At 36.7% G+C, this 20,269-nt stretch overlaps 1 protein-coding gene across 2 annotated transcripts in view; it reads right to left on the bottom strand.

The window, feature by feature from the left end:
* The window catches only part of CADM2 (cell adhesion molecule 2), a 378,617-nt gene that overhangs the window by 87,422 nt on the left and 270,926 nt on the right, over window positions 1–20,269 (bottom strand). For both annotated transcript variants that reach the window (XM_081327196.1, XM_081327197.1), the window contains exon 5: window positions 13,267–13,404. In XM_081327196.1, coding sequence (XP_081183322.1) covers window positions 13,267–13,404 — 138 coding nt within the window. The remainder of the gene's footprint in view (window positions 1–13,266; window positions 13,405–20,269) is intronic.

Here is a 20,269-nt window from a genome sequence, read left to right on the forward strand (position 1 = left end):
CTACACCAGCACTATTCACTACATTTTCTATACAATTTTGTTCTTGTAATTTATCCTGCCACATCCATTCATAGATATTCATAGATTACCTTTTGTCTATAACTTTCCTTATTTTGTGGGAAGCGAATCTCATCCAACACACATTTTTTTTGCCTTTTTTTCTTTTAATCACATAGTAATAGAGTGCATGAAGACTAAATATTTTATATTAATTTACACAAGATAGAGGTGATTCTGATAAACAGTTTAGGAAAATCAGTATGGAATGGGACAATACCTGCATAACATACCTGTATTTTATTGTATATATGGTACAGAGTTGAATAATTTTTTTTGTATTCAAGAGTTAATATGGTTTTAGAGAGTAGAGATGGAAATTTTATGAAATTGTGTGTAGTAATGTGTTTTTCTCTTTAACATTAGGCCTCTGAAGTCCCAAAAGCACTTAATTTGAGATAATGCATTTAGTTAAATTTTGGAATGCACAACAATTAAAAAATGGGTATGTTTTATCAATATACTATTTTGATTTTTTTCATTGATCAGATTAATGTGAGAGTCATTCATACCATGGTTCATCAGCTGTTGTCTAAGTCAGTTCCCACCAACCAAAGTGACACGACCCTTTTGTAGTCTTTCTGTGATTGTAATAAAAACAACTTTTACAGTTGTGTGCTGCTCTTTTGAATCTATCCGGGATAGGTATTCTGAATTTCTGTATTATGTATTTCTTTGCTGCCATAAAAGTGCAATCTGATTTTTTTAAAAAAACTCAGGTTGTTTAATCCATAGCAATTGTTATTCCACAATGTTAATCATTGTTAGTTTTTGTTAGCTGTACATAAACCATCTTTGGAAGAAAACCATGCAGTTTAGAGAAATGATAAAATATGCAGTCAAAGTATGGAACAACTTTTATATACATAAATTATGAATGTCATGATGCATTTTGGTTTATTGTCTTAAAAAAGCCTCCCTGCAGCATTTTGAATTACAGGAAAGTGAAACTTCAAGAAAAAAAGTATTGGATTTGAATTTGTCCTCAAAAGTTTATTCAAAATAAGCAAAAGAAGCAAGTTGTTTCAGTTTTATAAACTTCATTAATTCTCATTTGAGGAATACGATTACAATCTTCTGAGAACTGAATACATAAATAACAATTTATAAAAAATCAGTGCTAAAAATAATGTATCACACTCAGTTTGATATGATCAATTGTTAGGTGTGGCTATGAGATATGATCTGTAAAATCCACATGTTGAATAGCAGCAAAGACTCTTGTACTAGAGATGTGGTATGGTTGTGTAGTATAGGACCAAGACAAACTATATAAAAAACATGATCATAAATGTTAGAAAATTGAAATTATAGAACCAGTACAGAGATATCCTTTCCCACTGAAACTCATCTTGTAATACCCAAGTCTGGTCTATAGTTTCAGTTCCATAACATATAAATTATATCTTGATTATGAAAAAAAATAATTTAGGAAAACATAGACATGCTGTTGTACAGAGTTTTTGATATGTCTTTCAGATATTTCAAAGAGTTTGAATAATTGGCTAATTTACTAAAATACATATTATTCACAGCTTCTATGAAATAAATAGGAACAGTTACTCTATCAGAGGCACTAGTGCTGCTTGGAAAAATCGATGAATTGATTTAATTTAAAAAAAATCATACAAATTCATGGAGTGCATTAATACTGAAATGAAAATTCTCCAGGAGAAAAATAATACGAAAAAAGATGCAAGGGGAAAAAAAATCACCAAAGGCTTTTAAAAGTCCAGATTATCTATTGTTTCTTTGAGGTTGAAGCCCTTTATTAATTAGGTCTTCTAGTCCAGCCCCCTGCTCAAGCAGGGGAACCTATACCATCTCAGACAGTTAAGTGTCTAGCCCAGACATGTCAAACACAAGGCCCGGGGGCCAGATCCGGCCCACGAAGTGGTTTCATGCGGCCCGCGAAGCCATCCTGGAAACAGTGAGGGAACGGCCCCCACTGCCTTGGCCCTGGCTCAGAGACCCTCCTTTTGCGAGAGACCCTCAGATCTGTCCCACTCCTGCCCAGGCCCCCATAGGCACCCTTGATGTGAACGATGTAGAGCTGGCCACGCCCACCAAGTAGGCCACACTCACCCTGGCCATACCCACCCGGCCCCGAGGGCAACTGCAATGCTGATGTGGCCCTCAATGAAATTGAGCTTGACACCCCTGGTCTAGCCTCTTCTTAAAAATCTCCAGTGGTGGAGCGCTCATAATTTCTGGAGGCAAGCGGTTCCACTGGTTAATTGTCCTACCTATCAAGAAATTTGTCCTTAATTCTTGGTTGCTTCTCTCTTTGTTCAGTTTCCAACCATTGTTTCTTGTCCTAGCCCTCTGGTGCTTTAGAGAATAATGTGACCCCCCCTTCTCTTTATGGCAGCCCCTCAAATACTGGAATACTTCTATCATGTCGCCCCTGTTTCTTCTTTTCTTTAAACTAGCCAAACCCAAGTCCTGCAGCCATTCTTTGTATGTTTTAGTCTCCAGGTCTTTGATCATCTTAGTTGCTCTTCTCTAATTTTTTTTTCCAAACTCTCAATATCTTTTTTGTGATATGGTGACCAAAATTGGCTGCAATATTCCAGGTATGGTCTTACTAGGATTTTATAAAGCAGTACTAATACTTCATGTGATCTTGATTCTATGCCTCTGTTTATACAACCCAGGATTTTAGTAGCTTTTTTGGCTGCTGCTGCATACTGCTGGCTCATGGTCAACTGATCATCCACTACGACTCCAAGGTCCTTCTCACAGTTACTGTTTTTAAGCCAGGTCTTGCCCAATCTGTACTTGTACCTTTGAATTTTCCTGCCTAAATGCAAAATTTTGCTTTTCTCCACATTGAAACTCATTTTGTTGGATAGGGCCCATTGTTTAAGTTTGTCAAGATCTTTTTGGATCCTGAGTTTGTCTTCTGGGGTGTTGGCTACTCCTGCTAATTTGGTGTCATCTGCAAATTTGATGAGTTCCCCTTCAATTCCCTTGTCTAAGTTATTTATGAAGATATTGAAGAATACTAGGCCTAAGAAAGAACCTTGTGGTACCCCGCTGCTTACTTTTCTCCATGTGGATGTAGTGCTGTTGTGATGACCCAGGGCACAGCACAGAGGCAAAACAGTCAACTGGCAGTTTAAACTGCCCTTTATTTGCTCCAATTTTCCCCAAATGCTCCCACATTTCTGGCAAGCCGCAGAACAAAGTAAGACACACACACCTTCAGCAGCCTCTGGCTGCAATTAGTTTCACATGTTTTTAACTCTTCAGGCAGGGAGAGTGTGTGTATGGAACAAACTGTCCTCCTTCAGGTTTCAACTTACACACAGTTAGATTAGAAGAGTAATTTACTAAAGGCCATGTAGATATCAAGGAAAGAAACATACATCCAAAGCCAAAATTCAATCTGAGGTCTTTAAACATCAAATCAAATTTGTCAGCCAGTCCAATGGTCAGAGTTTCAGGGTTTCCAAGAAGAAATCACAACATAGAACAAGATATCAGAGAGTTGTTTTCAAGATCTACAAATGCACACAAAACTCCAAGAAATCAATGTTTCTTCCTGATAAATGTACCTCCCCACATCGTCTCCTTAAGTCTCAGTTTTCAGGTGTGCCTTGTGGAGAGGGGTGGGGCACTCTCCTCCCGAGTAGTTGAGCCTGTCTGCATTGTTCCATCCTTCTTTCCACTCTCTGTGCTCTAGGATCAGGAGAGGGTGGCCCTTGCTCATTGCCTGAGTTCTGTCTCTCACGTTCATCCTGTTCCAATCCTAAAAGGCCCTGGCCTTCCTCAGCCTGCTCTTCCCCACATTCCTCTGAAGACACAGACACCTCTCCCTCGACCTCCATAGTCTCCAGTTCCAGCTCATTTTCCTCAGCAGATTCAGGCTCTAAGGGAGGCATGACAGCCATTGAGGACCACTCGTTGAGTACCGTTTGCCAGCCAGCTACAGATCCATCTGGTGGTGATGTTGTCTATTTCACCTTTTTCTAGCTTACCAAGGAGTAGTTTGTGGTCTACTTATCAAATGCCTTACTGAAGTTTAAGTATACTACATGCACAGTATTTCACTGATCTATTAGTTTAGTCACTTTATAGAAGAATGAAATAACATTGGTTTGGCATGATCTGTTTTTGACAAATCCATAGTAGCTACTAGTTTGTTTGCTTTTAGTTGTTCGCAGACAACAGGGCCTACAGTTTCCTTGACTTTTTTCTTGTTGTTAATATATTGGAAGAAACTTTTTTTATTATCCTTGATTTCTGCTGCAAGTCTTTGTTCGTTCTGAGCCTTTGCTTTCCTGATTTCATCTTTGCATGTTCTGGCTGTCTGCTGATAATCGGCCTTAGTTATGTGCCCCTCTTTCCATTTTTTGTATTTGTCCTTTTTGTCTTTCGGTTTGTCAGAGAGATCTTTGTGCAGCCATGCTGCTTTCTTCTTTATCTATATTATTCTATCCTTGTAAACCAGTTTTCCTTCACCATTTTTATACACAGCTTCAAATATTGTTTTTTTGTTCTTTAAACCTCTCATTTGTCTTTACTGCAAGAACTCATCAAATCTTTCCTGCTATACTTTTTTAGGCTTTCTCTTTTCTATCAACCTAATAACTTGTTCTTCACTAGTTTTAAAATTTTCCTTTTGCATTTTCTCTATAAAACAAATTGATGCACATGTATTTATTTTATTAGATTTTGTACTTAAGTTTATATATAATTAGCACCCAAACATTCTTTTTTTTATTTAAAAAGTTTTACAATACATTTTAACTTTAATCCCCCCGTCCCCCCACCCCTATCTAACCCTCCCTATCCCTCTCCCCCATTCCCTCCTCCCCCCCCCCGACTTCCCAGAGCTAAATACAGGGTATAAAAAAGAAAAACAAACATAAGCATCCATATGCTATCACAATAAACTATTAATTCTATCACCCTCTAGCTCATGTAAAATGATTACAAACAATATTACTATTACAGATAAGAAAAAAAGAAAGAAAACAGAAAAAGGAACTTTACTCAAATACTAAATAAAATTTCTTAATCACAATCCTTATTCATATTGATTTCAAAAAAGAAAGAAAAAATTTTTTTTATCTACGATTTACATTCTCCCACATTTCTCTAAATTCTAAACAAATTCTCAATTACGCGCCAAAAGCACCTATCTCTATTAACCTTGTTAATCTCCAACCAAACTGAACTATGATCAAAAATAGTTCTTGCATATATCACACCAAATGTCTCACAGTTCCAGATCATCCATCTATACATCTAGGACACCATTCCAATCTCCAATGAAAATAAAATAAAAAATTTAAAAAAATTATAATCCAATTAAGTAACCTTTATATGTAGTAAGTTAAGAAAAATCAACTTGTTATTGATTAGGAGCTTGCGTACCCAATCTTAAATTCAATAAATACTTTTAGTCCATAACCCTAGTATTTGTTTCTTGCAAACAAATAGCATCAGTCTTAAATTATTTTAAATATTGAAAAACTTTCTTTCTCCTTTATGATGAATTTAATCCATTGACATTCTAAATTAGAGATTTAGTCACCAATCTTGAAGCTCCAAAGCTTTTGGAGCACGTCTGAAATGACCCCTGTATCTTCTTTGGACCGCGCCCTTCCCACAGCTTCACTATAAGTACGCTTTGGAGGTTCCATAACTTTCTGCTTGTCTTGCTCTTGTTCTCGTCTCGCTCGTCTTAGGGCGGCACGCGTCATCCTCTGCTCTCCAGCAGCAACCGATGAGGCTGTAACTTGATCCCCTCCAGCACCGTTCTCCTCTGTCTGTCTATCTGCAACATCTTGAGGCTTTCCCTTGCCATGTCCCTTTGCAGCTTCCAGAAATAATAGGGGGGTTGCTTTTAAGACATTGCTATAAAAATCACGTGCCTGGGCCACAGTAACCAAACGATATCTTTTACCTTCGTGCATCACCACCAGTCCAACTGGAATCTCCCATCTAAACTTGACATCACATTTCTTAAGTTCCTGTACAAGAAATGCAAAATCTTTCCTTCTCACCCAAACATTCTTGATTCCATCTGTTCTTGTTATATCATAGACACTACAAAGTACCCCATGATCCATCCTGGCATATCTACCTGTGTATATCATGTTAGGTAAAGGTAAAGGTTCCCCCGCACATGCGTGCTAGTCGTTTCCAACTCTAGGGGCCGGTGCTCATCTCCGTTTCAAAGCCGAAGAGCCAGCGCTTGTCCGAGGACATCTCCGTGGTCATGTGGCCGGCATGACTAGACGCCAAAGGCGCACGGAACGCTGTTACCTTCCCACTGTAGTGGTCCCTATTTTTCTACTTGCATTTTTACGTGCTTTCGAACTGCTAGGTTGGCAGAAGCTGGGATGAGTAACAGGCGCTCACTCTGTTACACGGCACTCGGGATTTGACCCGCCAAACTGCCGACCTTCTGATCGACAAGCTCAGCATCCAAACCCACTGAGCCACCGCGTCCCTATGTGTATCGTGTTAGCATCTATTAAATTCTATTCTACATTTAGTTCTAAACATATCATCTTTGAACTTACATTATAAGTATAGTTTTTATGTATTTTGTTTAACTTTTATTATCAACTACTTCCAGGGTTATTCCTTTCTGAGCTGTTCAGAGTTGTTCTTCAGCTCTTCATGATTAAGATTATCTAAAGTCACCAGTGTGGCCTCATCTGACTATTAAGGGATGGAAAGTTGATGTTTCTTCCAGGGATCTAGTGTATTTCATCTTGGGTGGTGGTCATGATGTCTTAATTGCTGCTGATGGCTTTTTTTCCTTCTGCTTGTCTCTCTGACACTCATCTCTCTGTCACTGGCTCTCTTATAACTGGTATATCCATCTCACTCTGGCCTGAATATTTTTTGACATTTGGTGTCTTCTTAGGAGATACTACACACTCCTGAGATTCCTGGTCTCTTAATGACTTCTTTTAGATTGGTTATGCCAGTAAGGTAGCCATCAATTGGCTGCTGCAGATTGTGTGAGTGAATTGATAAGTAAGATCTAGTAGGGCCTTTTTACTGTTCCATTTGGGCTTTCAACACCTCTTTTCCAACCTGCAAACAACTTGGCATCCCAGTTCAGCCTCTTACCACCAATATATATTTACAGCACTTTGTTGTCTCTGTTCATGTGACCCACTCATTCACACCAACTCTTCTCCTCTGTTGTTGCCCAGAGGACTTGGGACTTCTTGCTCCTTTCATTATATCTAATTTCTTGGTCCTTTCTTTCTTATAATTTCTTCGCAACTGATCTTTTCATTTCTTCTTTGCCCTTCCTTGGTTATTTTCTCTCCTTCAGCACTCCACATTTCTTCTTTTCTTCACACCCACATATTTTCATTAACCTGACTCCTGTTTAAAAGGTCAACGCAATGCATAAGGGATAGGTAGGGCCTTAAAATAAAATCAGAGAGGGAGGAGCATAGGTGTCCTTTTGGTTTTGTCTCCTTCCTTTCACAGCTAGCAGTTGCACATGTTAAAATTTCTCACTTCATTTTATTACTACATTGTTAGTAGATGCTTTACCAAGGATCACAAATTTATCTACTTAATGCAGTTTTTCCCCCACTATTTATATATAATTTATTTTTTGCCTATTAAACATAATTACTTTGATCTGAGATACAGTAATTTTCAAATACATGCTGCTTTTATCATATAGTTATCTATAGTTCAGTTTCTTAGCCACCAACAGATTATTTGTTATAAATGTACATATTACATTTGCATTTACATATTACATTTGCTGCCTGCAATTAGTGCAGGTTCGAGTCCCACCAGGCTCAAGGTTGACTCAGCCTTCCATCCTTCTGAGGTAGGTAAAATGAGGACCCAGATTGTTGGGGGCAATTAAGCTGACTTTGTAATAATGCCACTTGGGGGTGTGTGAAAGCCCTAATAAGCAGGCATATACATAGAATGAAGGCTACTGCTAAGCACATTGGTTTGTGCTTAAATTGTAAGCTGCCCTGAGTCTTCGGAGAAGGGCGGGATATAAATGGGATTAAAAAAAATATGCCCCAAATGACAGCTTTAAGGCTACCACAATCATTTGCTGTTCATTTATTCTTAAATGTCGGTGTTGGCAGGAGGGCAGAGGTCGACCCCGAGGTCTCTCGTTTGTGGAGTTCCTCAGGGGTCAGTCCTCTTGCCTCTCCTGTTCAACATCTATATGAAACCGCTGGGTGAGATCATTCGTGGTTTTGGAGTTGGGTATCATCAATATGCTGATGATACCCAGCTTTTCATTTCGACCCCAAACCACCCCAGTGATGCCCTCGACATGATGTCCCGTTGCCTGGAGGCGGTTCGGGTCTGGATGGGGAGGAACAGACTTCAACTCAACCCCAACAAGACTGAGTGGCTGTGCATACCGGCATACCGGGATATTCAGAATATTCCACCTCTTTCCATGGGGGGTTAGTTTTTACCCCCCGTAGATAGGGCTCGCAACTTGGGAGTCCTCCTAGATTCGCGGCTTACTTTGGAAGATCATATAGTGGCTGTGACTAGGGGGGCTTTCGCCCAGGTTTGCCTGATGCGCCAGTTGCGACCCTATCTAGACCGGGATGCCCTGTGTACGGTCACTCATGCGCTCGTGACCTCTCGTCTGGACTACTGCAACGCTCTCTACATGGGGCTTCCCTTGAAGACCACTCAGAGGCTCCAGCTGGTACAGAATGCAGCCGTGAGAGTTGTCTTGGGAGTTTCCCGGTACTCCCATGTTACACCTCTGCTCCGCGAGCTGCATTGGCTACCAGTTGTCTTCCGGGTGAGGTTCAAGGTTTTGGTAATGGTTTTCAAGGCCCTACACGGCATGGGTCCGGAGTACCTCGGGGATCACCTGCTGCCGGCGTCAACTTCCCTCCGCCCTGTGCGTTCCCACAGAGAGGGCCTCCTCAGGGTGCCCCGGCTTTATGGAATCAGCTGCCGGTTGAGCTCCGGATGGCACCTGACCTTCGCTCCTTCCGACGCGGTCTGAAGACCTACCTATTTGAACAAGCCGGCCTGTCCTGATGGGGGATGTGCTAGGGTTTTTATTGGGGATTTTTATATTATTCTACTGTTTTTAGCTCGGGCTCAAGGTGTTGGTCACGATCTTTAAGGCCCTACATGGCATGGGTCCGGGTTACCTCAGGGACCACCTGCTGCCGGCATCGACTCCCCTCCGCCCTGTGCGTTCCCACAGAGAGGGCCTCCTCAGGGTGCCGCCAGTCAGGGAATGTCGACTGGTGGCCCCCAGGGGGAGGGCCTTCTCTGTGGGGGCTCCGGCTTTATGGAATCAATTGCCGGTGGAGCTCCGGATGGCACCAGACCTTCGAACTTTCCGTCGGGGCCTGAAGACCCATCTGTTCGAATTAGCTGGTCTGGCCTGATGGGGGATTATGGGCTTTTAATTGTTTTTAATCTGTACTTCTGTTTTAATTGGGCATGGATTTAATTCTTTTTAATTTTTGTATAGTGTTTCTTATGTATGCCCTGTGAACCGCCCTGAGTCCCACCAAGGAGAAGGGCGGTATATAAATCAAATAAACTATAAACTATAAACTATAATTCTTTTTTTAATTTTTGTATTCTGTATTTTTATATGTGCCCTGTTCACTGCCCTGAGTCCTTCGGGAGAAGGGCGGTATACAAATATAATAAATGAAAATGAAATGAAATGAAATATAAAGAAATGAAAGTAATTTTTGCTCAGTCTGTTAATGTTGAGTTCACTAATGCTTATTGTTTATTCTTGTGAATTCTTTAGTCACATTACATACTGTACCTATTGCATATACACATATAAAATATGAAGTACAAATTTATTGAAGCAAAATTCTGATCTGGATATGCCCTGCCCAGCACAGAGTTTCATTACAGTTTCTAGAATTTGATCATTGTTACGTCTTACATTTTCTTAATCAGAACTCTGATAATTACATAAAATGAGCTTGACTGGCTTCAAAAAAGAGTTGGATTGATGAATGAAACTCATGAAGATCAACTGCTATTAGTCTGGATGGCAGCATGATTGTCTTTGGAGAGCATATCCTGAGAAACTGGTGGGCTTCCTTGTCCACTGTAAGAACAGTCTGCTGAACTGATGAACCAGGAGTTTGATACAGCAGGACACTGCTTATTTTTTTAATGTTCCTGCTATTTTTGTCAAATGTCAGTCCTGATGTATCATTCTCCTATACCTCCCACCCTTTGGAATTTGGAATAACTGTTAATACGCCAGATGGTGAGATTGCAACAATGTGATGATAATTTTCAACAAACATACCAGTTCACAAGCAAATCAGTTCTGTATAATAACATTTCTCCAGTTGTATCATCTATCTCCAGCCTTACAATTTTTCAACATTCTTACAATATCTTCCTTTTCATCAGGTTTCTTTCCCCCCTCTTGGACAATAACATTGGTCTAAACATTTTACATTTTAATCTAAAATATTCTTTCCAACAAATTGTTTCACTATATTTAGTTTCTAATTCCAGTAAATCTGCAGTCAGATTGTTGTTAGTCTTCATCCAGTTGCAAAACATTTTCTTAATCTTAAATGTTATTTTCTGTTTTTGACTATAGTGTTTTCAACTATTTTTTTCTCATCCTCATTTTTAGCAGCAATTATTCTCTTGCTTTTTCTCTTCTGTTCATAATCTTCAACCTTCCATCTAACATCCTTCCCAATAACATAATGCTATTTGTTGGTGGAACTCTGAAACATAATATTTTCAAACTGTTCTAAGCAACTCCTACATTATTTCCTTATAACTACTTTTCATTTGTTCAGTTGGGAGTCACATTATTTTTTTTTATAAAGGACTTATACTTTTTTCTTGCAGACATCGTACTTTCACTTATTTTTCACTTTTTTTCCTCCCCCCAACTTTTTTTTAATTTTTAAATTTTTTTTATTCCATTTATATCCCGCCCTTCTCCGAAGACTCAGGGCGGCTTACAAGCTTAGCAGTAGCCTTCTTTCTATGTATATGCCTGCTTATTAGGGCTGTTGTCAATACCAAAACATAATATATCCCATATTTAGAACTTCATATCACTCTTACACCCTTCACTAATCCTGTATTTCATTGAAAACAGTAACAAAATCATGTCTTAAGAGTCATATTCATTCTAATCCAGCTCAACCTATGAAATGATCAATTCTAGAAAGACTTAATAAATTGTCAAACATATAACAAACAGCTTATTTAACCAGTAGGTTTGAATTTTGACCATGTTTCTTCTCTACATACTGCATTTTGTTTTCATAAAAGTAGGGTTCCCCCCCCCCAAACTACAGTATGGATTTTAACATTGCAATGTATCTATTTTCCCATTTTAACTGCATTCTTTTCTCAAAAAGCAAAAAAAGTTGTACTTTGATCCTTGAGACTAGAATAAGATCTTGAAAACTAGTTCTGAATTCCATCTTATTCATTAATTAAGAATGAATAGATTCTTTTTCACATATGCTGCAGGTTAAGTATATTTTCAGGGTTTTTTTTTCTGTTCCCTTGCAATTTGACCATAAGAATAGATTTAGGGTGTTCATTTTAATGAGATTCATGTTTTTTTCCTCTTTTAATGCCATTCTCTGATTCAGATGTTTTAAATTTCTTATGGCAGCAATGTTAATTTTAGAGAAAATGGAGCATTTTTTTCACATCAACTGCAAAGCAATCAGAGTTAAAAATTTATATGTTAGCTTTTGTTGAAGGTTATTTCAAAGGTAGCCAAAAATTCTAGTAGTAAAGCAATATGAACACTTGTTTCTGATGGTGAGAATAAAACATCAAGTAAATCAAAACAATTACATACAACATAATTGTAAACTAGATTTTGTAAAAACAAATAATATTTGATTATTGGGAGAGGTTCTGCTACTTCTAATATATATTATTATTTATCCATCACTCTGATTCACATAACTATTAATAAATTTAGCCCAACATATTTTACTGCCTAAAGAGAAATATGACAAGTTTGTACTTCTCCTTTAAACTAATGTATCCAAAGCTATCCAGCTTAGTTTTTGTTTTGAGTTAAATCAGGTTTATTTTGACTTCTGATATAAAATTGTCCAAACTATTCTTTTTGTAGTTGGCAACAGTGGTAATAAAATCCATCAGCAATAAATAGAATGATTAACAATTTAGAATCCAATTTTCAGCAAACAGTACAGACACATTTCTCCATCTCTAATTAGCATAGTTAATAATTGCCTTCATAGCTTTATCTGTTCCTAATTCTACATCACACTTATCTGAACCGATATTTAATTTGGTGGTATTATAATAGGGTTGTGCAATTTAGTTGAAAGCTACAAAGCGACAACAACTTAAGTCACATAGAGCTTAACTATACCCCTTGTCCTTCAAAAATCTTCTGGTATGGGTATGGAAACACTGTGAATCCCTGAAGAGCTACAATTGTTCCACAGCTTTAACTAACAGATTGGATATTATATGGAGAGGGCTAACATAAGATCTTTCTATTTGTTGCATTTGTCTCTATATTAATACCTCTCTCTCTCTCTCTCTCTCTCTCTCTCTCTCTGTGTGTGTGTGTGTGTGTGTGTGTGTGTAATAATGGAGCAAAGCAGAGCAGAGCAGAACAGAACATATACTTTTCATTTGGTAAACTGAACTGAATAGTATTATTGCTATGTAAGTATGGGACATAAATCATCTTAATAAATAAAGTATTTTTCAAGTCCTTGGTGATCTTTTGTCTTCTCTGAGTGTGGTTGTTTTCTTGCAGATATTTCACTACCCAAACTAGGTAAACAACAGCCATGCACTGCACAATGCATTGATGATATTAGTTTGGGTAATGAATCGTGTGCAAAAAAATAACCAAGCTCAGACAGCACCAAAGACCCCTCATTTCATTCCTGAGCTAAAACATTCTCCTTTGTTAATATTAATTTGGTATACAAAACAATTTTGCTATTGAGAAAGCAGCAAATATTTTGAAAAAGGAGCTTTCAGGTACTAACTGGGAGGGGTAGGGGTGAAACAGATATACTTCAATTTTTCAGGAAAAAATAGAAAGAAAGAATGGGCTAATGGTCCCATCTGGGAGTGGCGAATGCCATTATATCACTAATATAAAGAACAAAAAAAAGATAATGTTGATAAGCAGAGTCTGTCCTGATTAGTTAACAGTTGTTTATTATAAAGCAAATATACAATTCCAAACAATACCTTTCACCTCTTTGTCATTTTTGAACCATCTAATATCTGCAGCTGGCTTACTACCAGATGTTTTGCAAGTAAGTTCCATCCAATCTCCTTCCATAATTGGTGAAATAAATCCACTAATTTGAGGAGTCTCTGGAACACCTAACAAAAGATAAACAAATGAATTGCAGTTTTGCTAATGGCTTGTTGTAAGATTTTTATTTTTTCAAACAGTGGGAAAAGTAAAATGGTAGTAATGATCAAGAAAATTGCTTTAGTAATAAAGTGTGTATTAACACAGTAGGGAATGAATAATAAATACATTCTTTTATTCATCAGTTATAGGTTTATCACATAATTTATCCTCCAAGTCAAATAAAGAAGATGAACTTTGAAAATATATAGAAGTGAAAAGTACTTTCTTTTTAGTTTTGAACCAATTATTGAATTTCAGGATTTAAGCTGTTCATGCTGTGAAGACAACAAACATATTCATTAAAACATTTTTTTTCAGTGAAATAACTGTTTGAACACAAACTGTCAAGATAATGGGCATCACATTTTTAACAATGTAATATGTGAGAAAAGAGCCATTGATTAATACCAAATTATATTTATTCCAATTAATCAGTTAATATTAAACAGAATAAACTTCACCATATCACTTAGTCTTTTCTTTAGACCACAGTGTGTTTTTTGATTAACCCAAATGGCCATAATTTATATAATTTATCCTGTGTAAATTATTGATTTCCTGGAAATCAATTCACTCTATGAAATTGAACTCAGAGTAAAGTTGGAGGTCTGAACTTTTGTGTATTAAGTTGTTGTTGTTGTTAGCTGCGAAGTCGAGTCCAACCCATCGCGACCCTATGGACAACATTCCTCCAGGCCTTCCTGTCCTTTACCAGTGTATTAAGTAGACAGTGAAACAATTGACAAGAAGTTCAGAAACCTTTATATTTAAAAGTAGATTAGTTGCTGGTCTTGGTGAAGGAAAGAGCACATTAAGCAGAGTCTAGCAGTTTCCATTTTCTTCACTTTGTCAACAATTACAATTATGATCAAATCCATCCCTTGCCTTCTTCCAATTGAATTCTAGGCATATCTTGATTGGTTCAACACCCTCAATTTTTCTGTAAACCATAGGAAGTGTTGGGAATGATAGACTGAGAGAAGTTGCATGGGCATGATTCTATCCAGTGTCTTGGTCTATATTCCAGGAAGTGATTAAGGACTCAGTATGACTGTGAAGCAGAGCCTCAGATAGGAAAAAAATATATACTTACTGACCTCTCTAAAATATTTCATATGATTGGATGGAACTCAGATGAGGAGGAAAAGAGGAATGTAGTACAAAGGAAAGTTGGAAAGTAGAATGGAGAGTTTACTGATGATTTGTCGTTATAAATGAATCAGTCTATTTTTGGTCCATGCCATTTTTATATACTGTACCTTTCATAACTGCATTTATCCTATGTCATCATTAAATTATAGTTTGAAAGAAATCAACATCAAAATTTTCATTTAAATAATATTTAAAACATTATCATCATTTTAGCCATTGTCTATTCACTGAAGGATGAAGGCCTCCCCCACATTTTTCCAACATATATGTTTCTCAGCTTTCTTTTCCCTATTGGGTCCTCAATAGTTACTGATGTTGTTGATATATCTTGTGTTAGATCTCTTTCATAGATGCTTTTTATCAAGTGGGATCCATTCTATGACTGCCTTGCTCCACCAGCCATCAGTTCTTCTTGCTATGTGACAAGCCCATTTCCATTTATTTCTTTTTTTACTGTCTTGATGACATTGTATAATTTTGTTTGTTCTCTAATCCATGTGCAGGTCTTTTTATCTTGTCTTGTAATGCCAAACATGTATCTTTCCATGGGTCTTTGCACCACTCATAGATTTTGTTTTGATTCTGAGGTTAGTGTCCATGTTTTATCACTATATGTTAGAACAGGTAGCACACAGTGGTCAAAAACTTTTCTCTTCAGGCATTGGGGAAGATTGTTCTTGAAAATTATGCTTAGCTTGCCAAATGCTTGCCAACCACATTTAACACATCATTCAATTTCCTTTATTGTGTCACCTTCCATTGAGATCCATGGACCAAGGTATATGTAGTGGTCTACTACATCTAGTTCTTCTCCAGATATAAATATTTTTTCTTTCTTTAGTGAATTTATTAAATATAACCTGGCTCTATTTAATGTTTATTTTTAAGTGAAATGGTTCTTCTGCTTCGTGCAGCTCTTATATGTATCTTTGTAGCTCTTTGGGGTCTTGTGAGACGAGAGCAAAATCATCTGCAAATCTTAAGTGATTTAATTAGGTGACATTGATTTTTATTCCATCTTTTGCCCAGTCTACCTTGCAATATACTTCCTCAAGGCAGCCTGAGAAAAGGATAGGTGATATTGGATTGCCTTGTCATACACTTTGCTCTATGTTTATTTCCACTATTAATTTAAAACATACTTCCTTTAGATAATGAATTACTCATATTCTCTTTACATCTTGATTTCCCCCCTAAAATAACCATATTGCATCATTTCCAGAATATAAGATATTTTGCTATTCTAGATTTATTTTTTAAAATGTCTACCCATATCAACAGCTAAAATGAAATATGAATTGTATATAAATAAATAAATAAATACAAATAAACATAAATTTGAAATAAGTAAATAAAAGATGAAAAATGGTTTTAGTGGTTATGAGTTAAAGAAGCAAAATTAATACAGTAGCTTGCAAAGGAAAGAGAAAGACAATAGAACTGAAGAAGCAGACTTAATAACAATATAAAACAGTACTGATTTTTTATTCTTCATAGATTTGCTGGGAAACTGTTAGAGAAATTTCCCTCAATGTGTGGAAATGACTGTAAATTTCTGTTTTGCATGACATATAGATATTGTCTCATTCCAGGATTACTAGCATTATATATTCTAATGTTCTTCATTTAAGCAAAATCAATTGCCTAGATATTCATCATTCGTTAAATGAGCCAGCCATTTTTCTATTAAGTTGGTCCTTATGAATTCTTCATTTTAAATATAGTCAGCTCCATACATCATATTCCATCATTTATCATCATCAATTCTATATTCAAAAGCCAGCTGTTGCAGATTATGGCCAACAGCTCCCACTGAAAGGTCAGACTTAAGTAAGTATACTGAATAAAGTGAAGCTATTGCTTATTGACTTTCATTTAAACATAGGACAGATTATGTGTTATTGTTATAGCAAATAATGTTGGACATCTGCTTCAATAGTTTTCCAACCAAGACTTAGAATCTGCTAGTTACTTATTCTGGACTATTTCTTTTCAGGTTTCTTGTTTTTCTAGTAAATCTGGCAGCAATTTTGCAAATGTATTGCTTGTTGAAAAATTAAATGGCTAGAGTGAAGCAGAAGAATGAAAATCAGTTCCTTTAAGAGAGAGAGAAAGGGGAAAAATACTTTATATGGCCTGAATAAAGAAGAGCATAACATATAGCAGAAGGAAGCTCATAAAAATGGAGGGCTAAAATGGAAAGAAATAGAAAACAGAATGATTTAATGATTAATATGAGTGGAAAGTTAAATAGGATAGATTTGAAAGGAACAGAAATCTTATTCATGCTTCTTTCAGACATAAAACATGTAATATACAGTCCAGTGGAAGTTATGATGATAATTCAATTACAAACAAGATCAAATTATACCATAATTACCAATTAAATTATTAAAAAATTAAATAAACATTAAAATATGCAGCTGAGTACAACACTATGATTACCATAGCATAAATCCTGTTATTCAATGGGATTTATTTCTGAATAAATATATATTTCTGACTAAATATACTAAATGAAGGTCAGGCGGTTAAGCCAGATGGTTAAGGTATCAAGTTTGAAACTGAGAGCCGGTGAATTCTCTTCCAATCTTAGGCACAAAACTAGCTGAGTGACCTTGGGCCATTCACTCTCTGTCAGTTCTAGGAAGGAGCAAATGGCAAACCACTTTTGAAATTTTGCCAACAAAACTGTATGGACTTGTCCAGGTAGTTGCCAGGAGTCAACACTATCTCAAACACACAAAAACAACAAAGTGCATACTAAATATTATTATATACTGCAAATCTAATCAGGGAAATGAAATACTTTCTACAATCTTTTTATCTTTTCAACCAGGTGAATATGTTGAAGTTTTTAGAATTCTGAGATTTATGCATTTTTATTATTAAGGGGTGGATATTACTTGACACTCACAATATACTCATAAATAAGTGATTATAATAAAGATGAGTCAACACTTTGCACTATCAGAGAGTCATGCAAATGTTGCACTTAACAATGTTGCCCTTAATGTTAACATGTAATAATCTGAAATAAAGTAAGAACTTATTCAAATACATACATTTCTAAGCCAGTTCAATACTTAAATTATTAATTACAGTTATAAATTAATACCAAATATAAAATGAGTTGCTACATAGTTCCTTCAATATTATTACAGATACTTTCTAGAAATGTAGTGTTACACTGATTTTGTTAACAAAAATATTTCTTTAGATTAAAAATCAACTTGTATTTGTCTTGATCCCAGATACTCTGTTTTGAGATGTTCCCCTTCCCTTTTAACATTAAACTGGTAAAATAGTCTCAGTGGAACTAGCAGAAGCACATATTTCATATCCTAGGCACAAAAGCAATTCTCTGGCTGGATTAAGTTTAATATTACTAGCACACAGAACATTTTACATCAGCCTTATTAAATTGAACTCACACCTTACTATAGAGAAAGATTTTTTAAAAAGTATAAAATTGGAAAATGGACAAATAAGAAAAAGCAAGGAAATGTGTCAAATTTTGCCAGTGATGTTCTCAGAACAAGATAGCTTTATGAATAATAATAGCTTACATAAAAGTTGCCATACAGAAATCTTCCCAGTGCCACAATCACAGACAAGGTATGAATCAAAGGGAGAGGTCCCTATAGTTGATTTTCCATTTCATATAAAACTATAACTCTCACTCTAGAATCAGCGCGTTTTTTCTAAAAAAAAAAAGGTGCCGGAACTCTCATCTTGGCGGGCACAGGAGGCAGGGGAGCAGTGCTGCTGCGGTCACGGGTGTGAGTGGTGTTGGTGGCGGGCTGCCCCCTGGGACTGGAGCCAGCGCGGCTGGTGCTGTGGGAGGAGCGGGGGCCGCTCTATATGGCAGGGCTAGGCAGGGTGGGTGGCAGAGGCAGGGCGGGCCAGGCGATGCAGGGTATCCACTTAGGCGTACAGGGTGAGGCAACGGTGGCGCAGGCAACCTCTCATAAAAGAATTGCCATTAATTTGTTTTAATAAAATAATTTAAATCAATTTTTCACTTGATTTCAAATTAAATGAATTATATTGGTTGACAATGAGATTTTTTTTAGTACAATTGCCAAATGCAATAAAGTGGTTTTAGGTATATGTGTGCACTAATTATTTCAACACCAATACATTTCAACAACATATTCTATTTGTAAATGAATGCAAATGCAAATTATACAATTTTTTGTGCAAAAATAAAACAAAATAACAGATTTAAGAGCTGCTATCATTAGTTATCCTTAGATAAAAAATAATTCCATCATCCAAAACTTTGTTATACTGTATTTAACAAACAGATGCTTTGGGATTAAAAAAAAAGACTAACTACATTTGATTGTGTATCACCATGGCATTAAAACAAAATTCGAACAGTGTATGAAAAATAAAGGTTCCCTAAACGTCTGCTGGCTATAGCTATACATTTTCCTTGATAACACTCTATTGCCTTCTTTTTAGCCTTTTTTTCAACTTCCCAGTTTAAAAAAGGCCAGGCACCGGGAGCTGAAAGTTACAGACTGTTTAAGCAAGTTGCTGTTCACACTCGGCCCTTCTTACCCTCCCACTTTTAAATTAGCCTGTATGGATCGCATTTCCTTCAATTTGAGCCATCTGAAGGCCCGTCGCTGTGATGCATTCTGCTGCTCTGCAACCTGGCTGCCTGAGGAGAATTTGGCTCTCCAGAACAGTTTCCTTCAGTTTTGTTTTGGTTTGGTTTTTGTGCAAAAAAAGGTGCCAGAATGCCGTTCTGAGCATTCTATGGGGAAAAAAAGCCCTGCCTAGAATAGTAGTCCATAAGAAAGTTTGATATTTTATGGGGTAGGAGGAAGAGTAAGGATGGGTGATGAGGGATGAAGGATGAGGAAGAGGAGGAGGGGGAGAGATGTTCAACACTGAATATACATCAAAGATACCAAAATGGAGTCCAGACTGGGGAAAAAACTGCCACTCTTAAAATCAACAAGGGGAAAATAGTGAAAACTAAAGCAATAAATGTGCTCTATGGAAATAACTTCAAGAGTCAGTATGAAGACGATCACTACAAATACCTGAGGCTGACAATATCAAGCATGCTGAAGTGAAGAAGAAGGTTAGTAGTGAATACTGTATATCATGAGAGATGAAAAAGTTATCAACATTAAAACTTAATGGTAGAAACACCATAAATGCAGTTAACAGCTGCAGAAATTCAGTAATTAGATATATAGCAGACTGACTCAAACTGAACAAAAGCAGAAAAATAATGAAAAGGAATCACGCCCTTCATTCATTCAGTGATGTTGACAGATTCTATGAAGAAGCATAGAAGGAATGGAATGTTGTAAGTACACAAGACAACTGAAGAATTAAAAAGGGCAATATCTGAAGGGCAGTGAGGAAGATGGACTGAAGCTAGTACACCATGAAAGCTTAGTGAATACCAAGCGACCAATTGATGTTTAAGAAAAGCCAAATGAAAAATAGAAAAGATCATGGCCAATATATTTTTTTTAAAAAACCCAAAAAACTACTAGTAGACGAAGCATATAAAAAATGAGACCTGAGAAAGGCTAAGAGAAAGAGGCAGAGACTAATTTTGATTTCAGAATTGGCTGCAATTGTTATAATCAAGATGTACAGTATTTAATATTTATTTGTTATATATATGAAGGGGTGTGGGTCTGTACA

The sequence above is a fragment of the Vipera berus genome (assembly GCF_964194415.1).
Source record: "Vipera berus genome assembly, chromosome: 4".
Lineage (NCBI taxonomy): Eukaryota > Metazoa > Chordata > Lepidosauria > Squamata > Viperidae > Vipera > Vipera berus.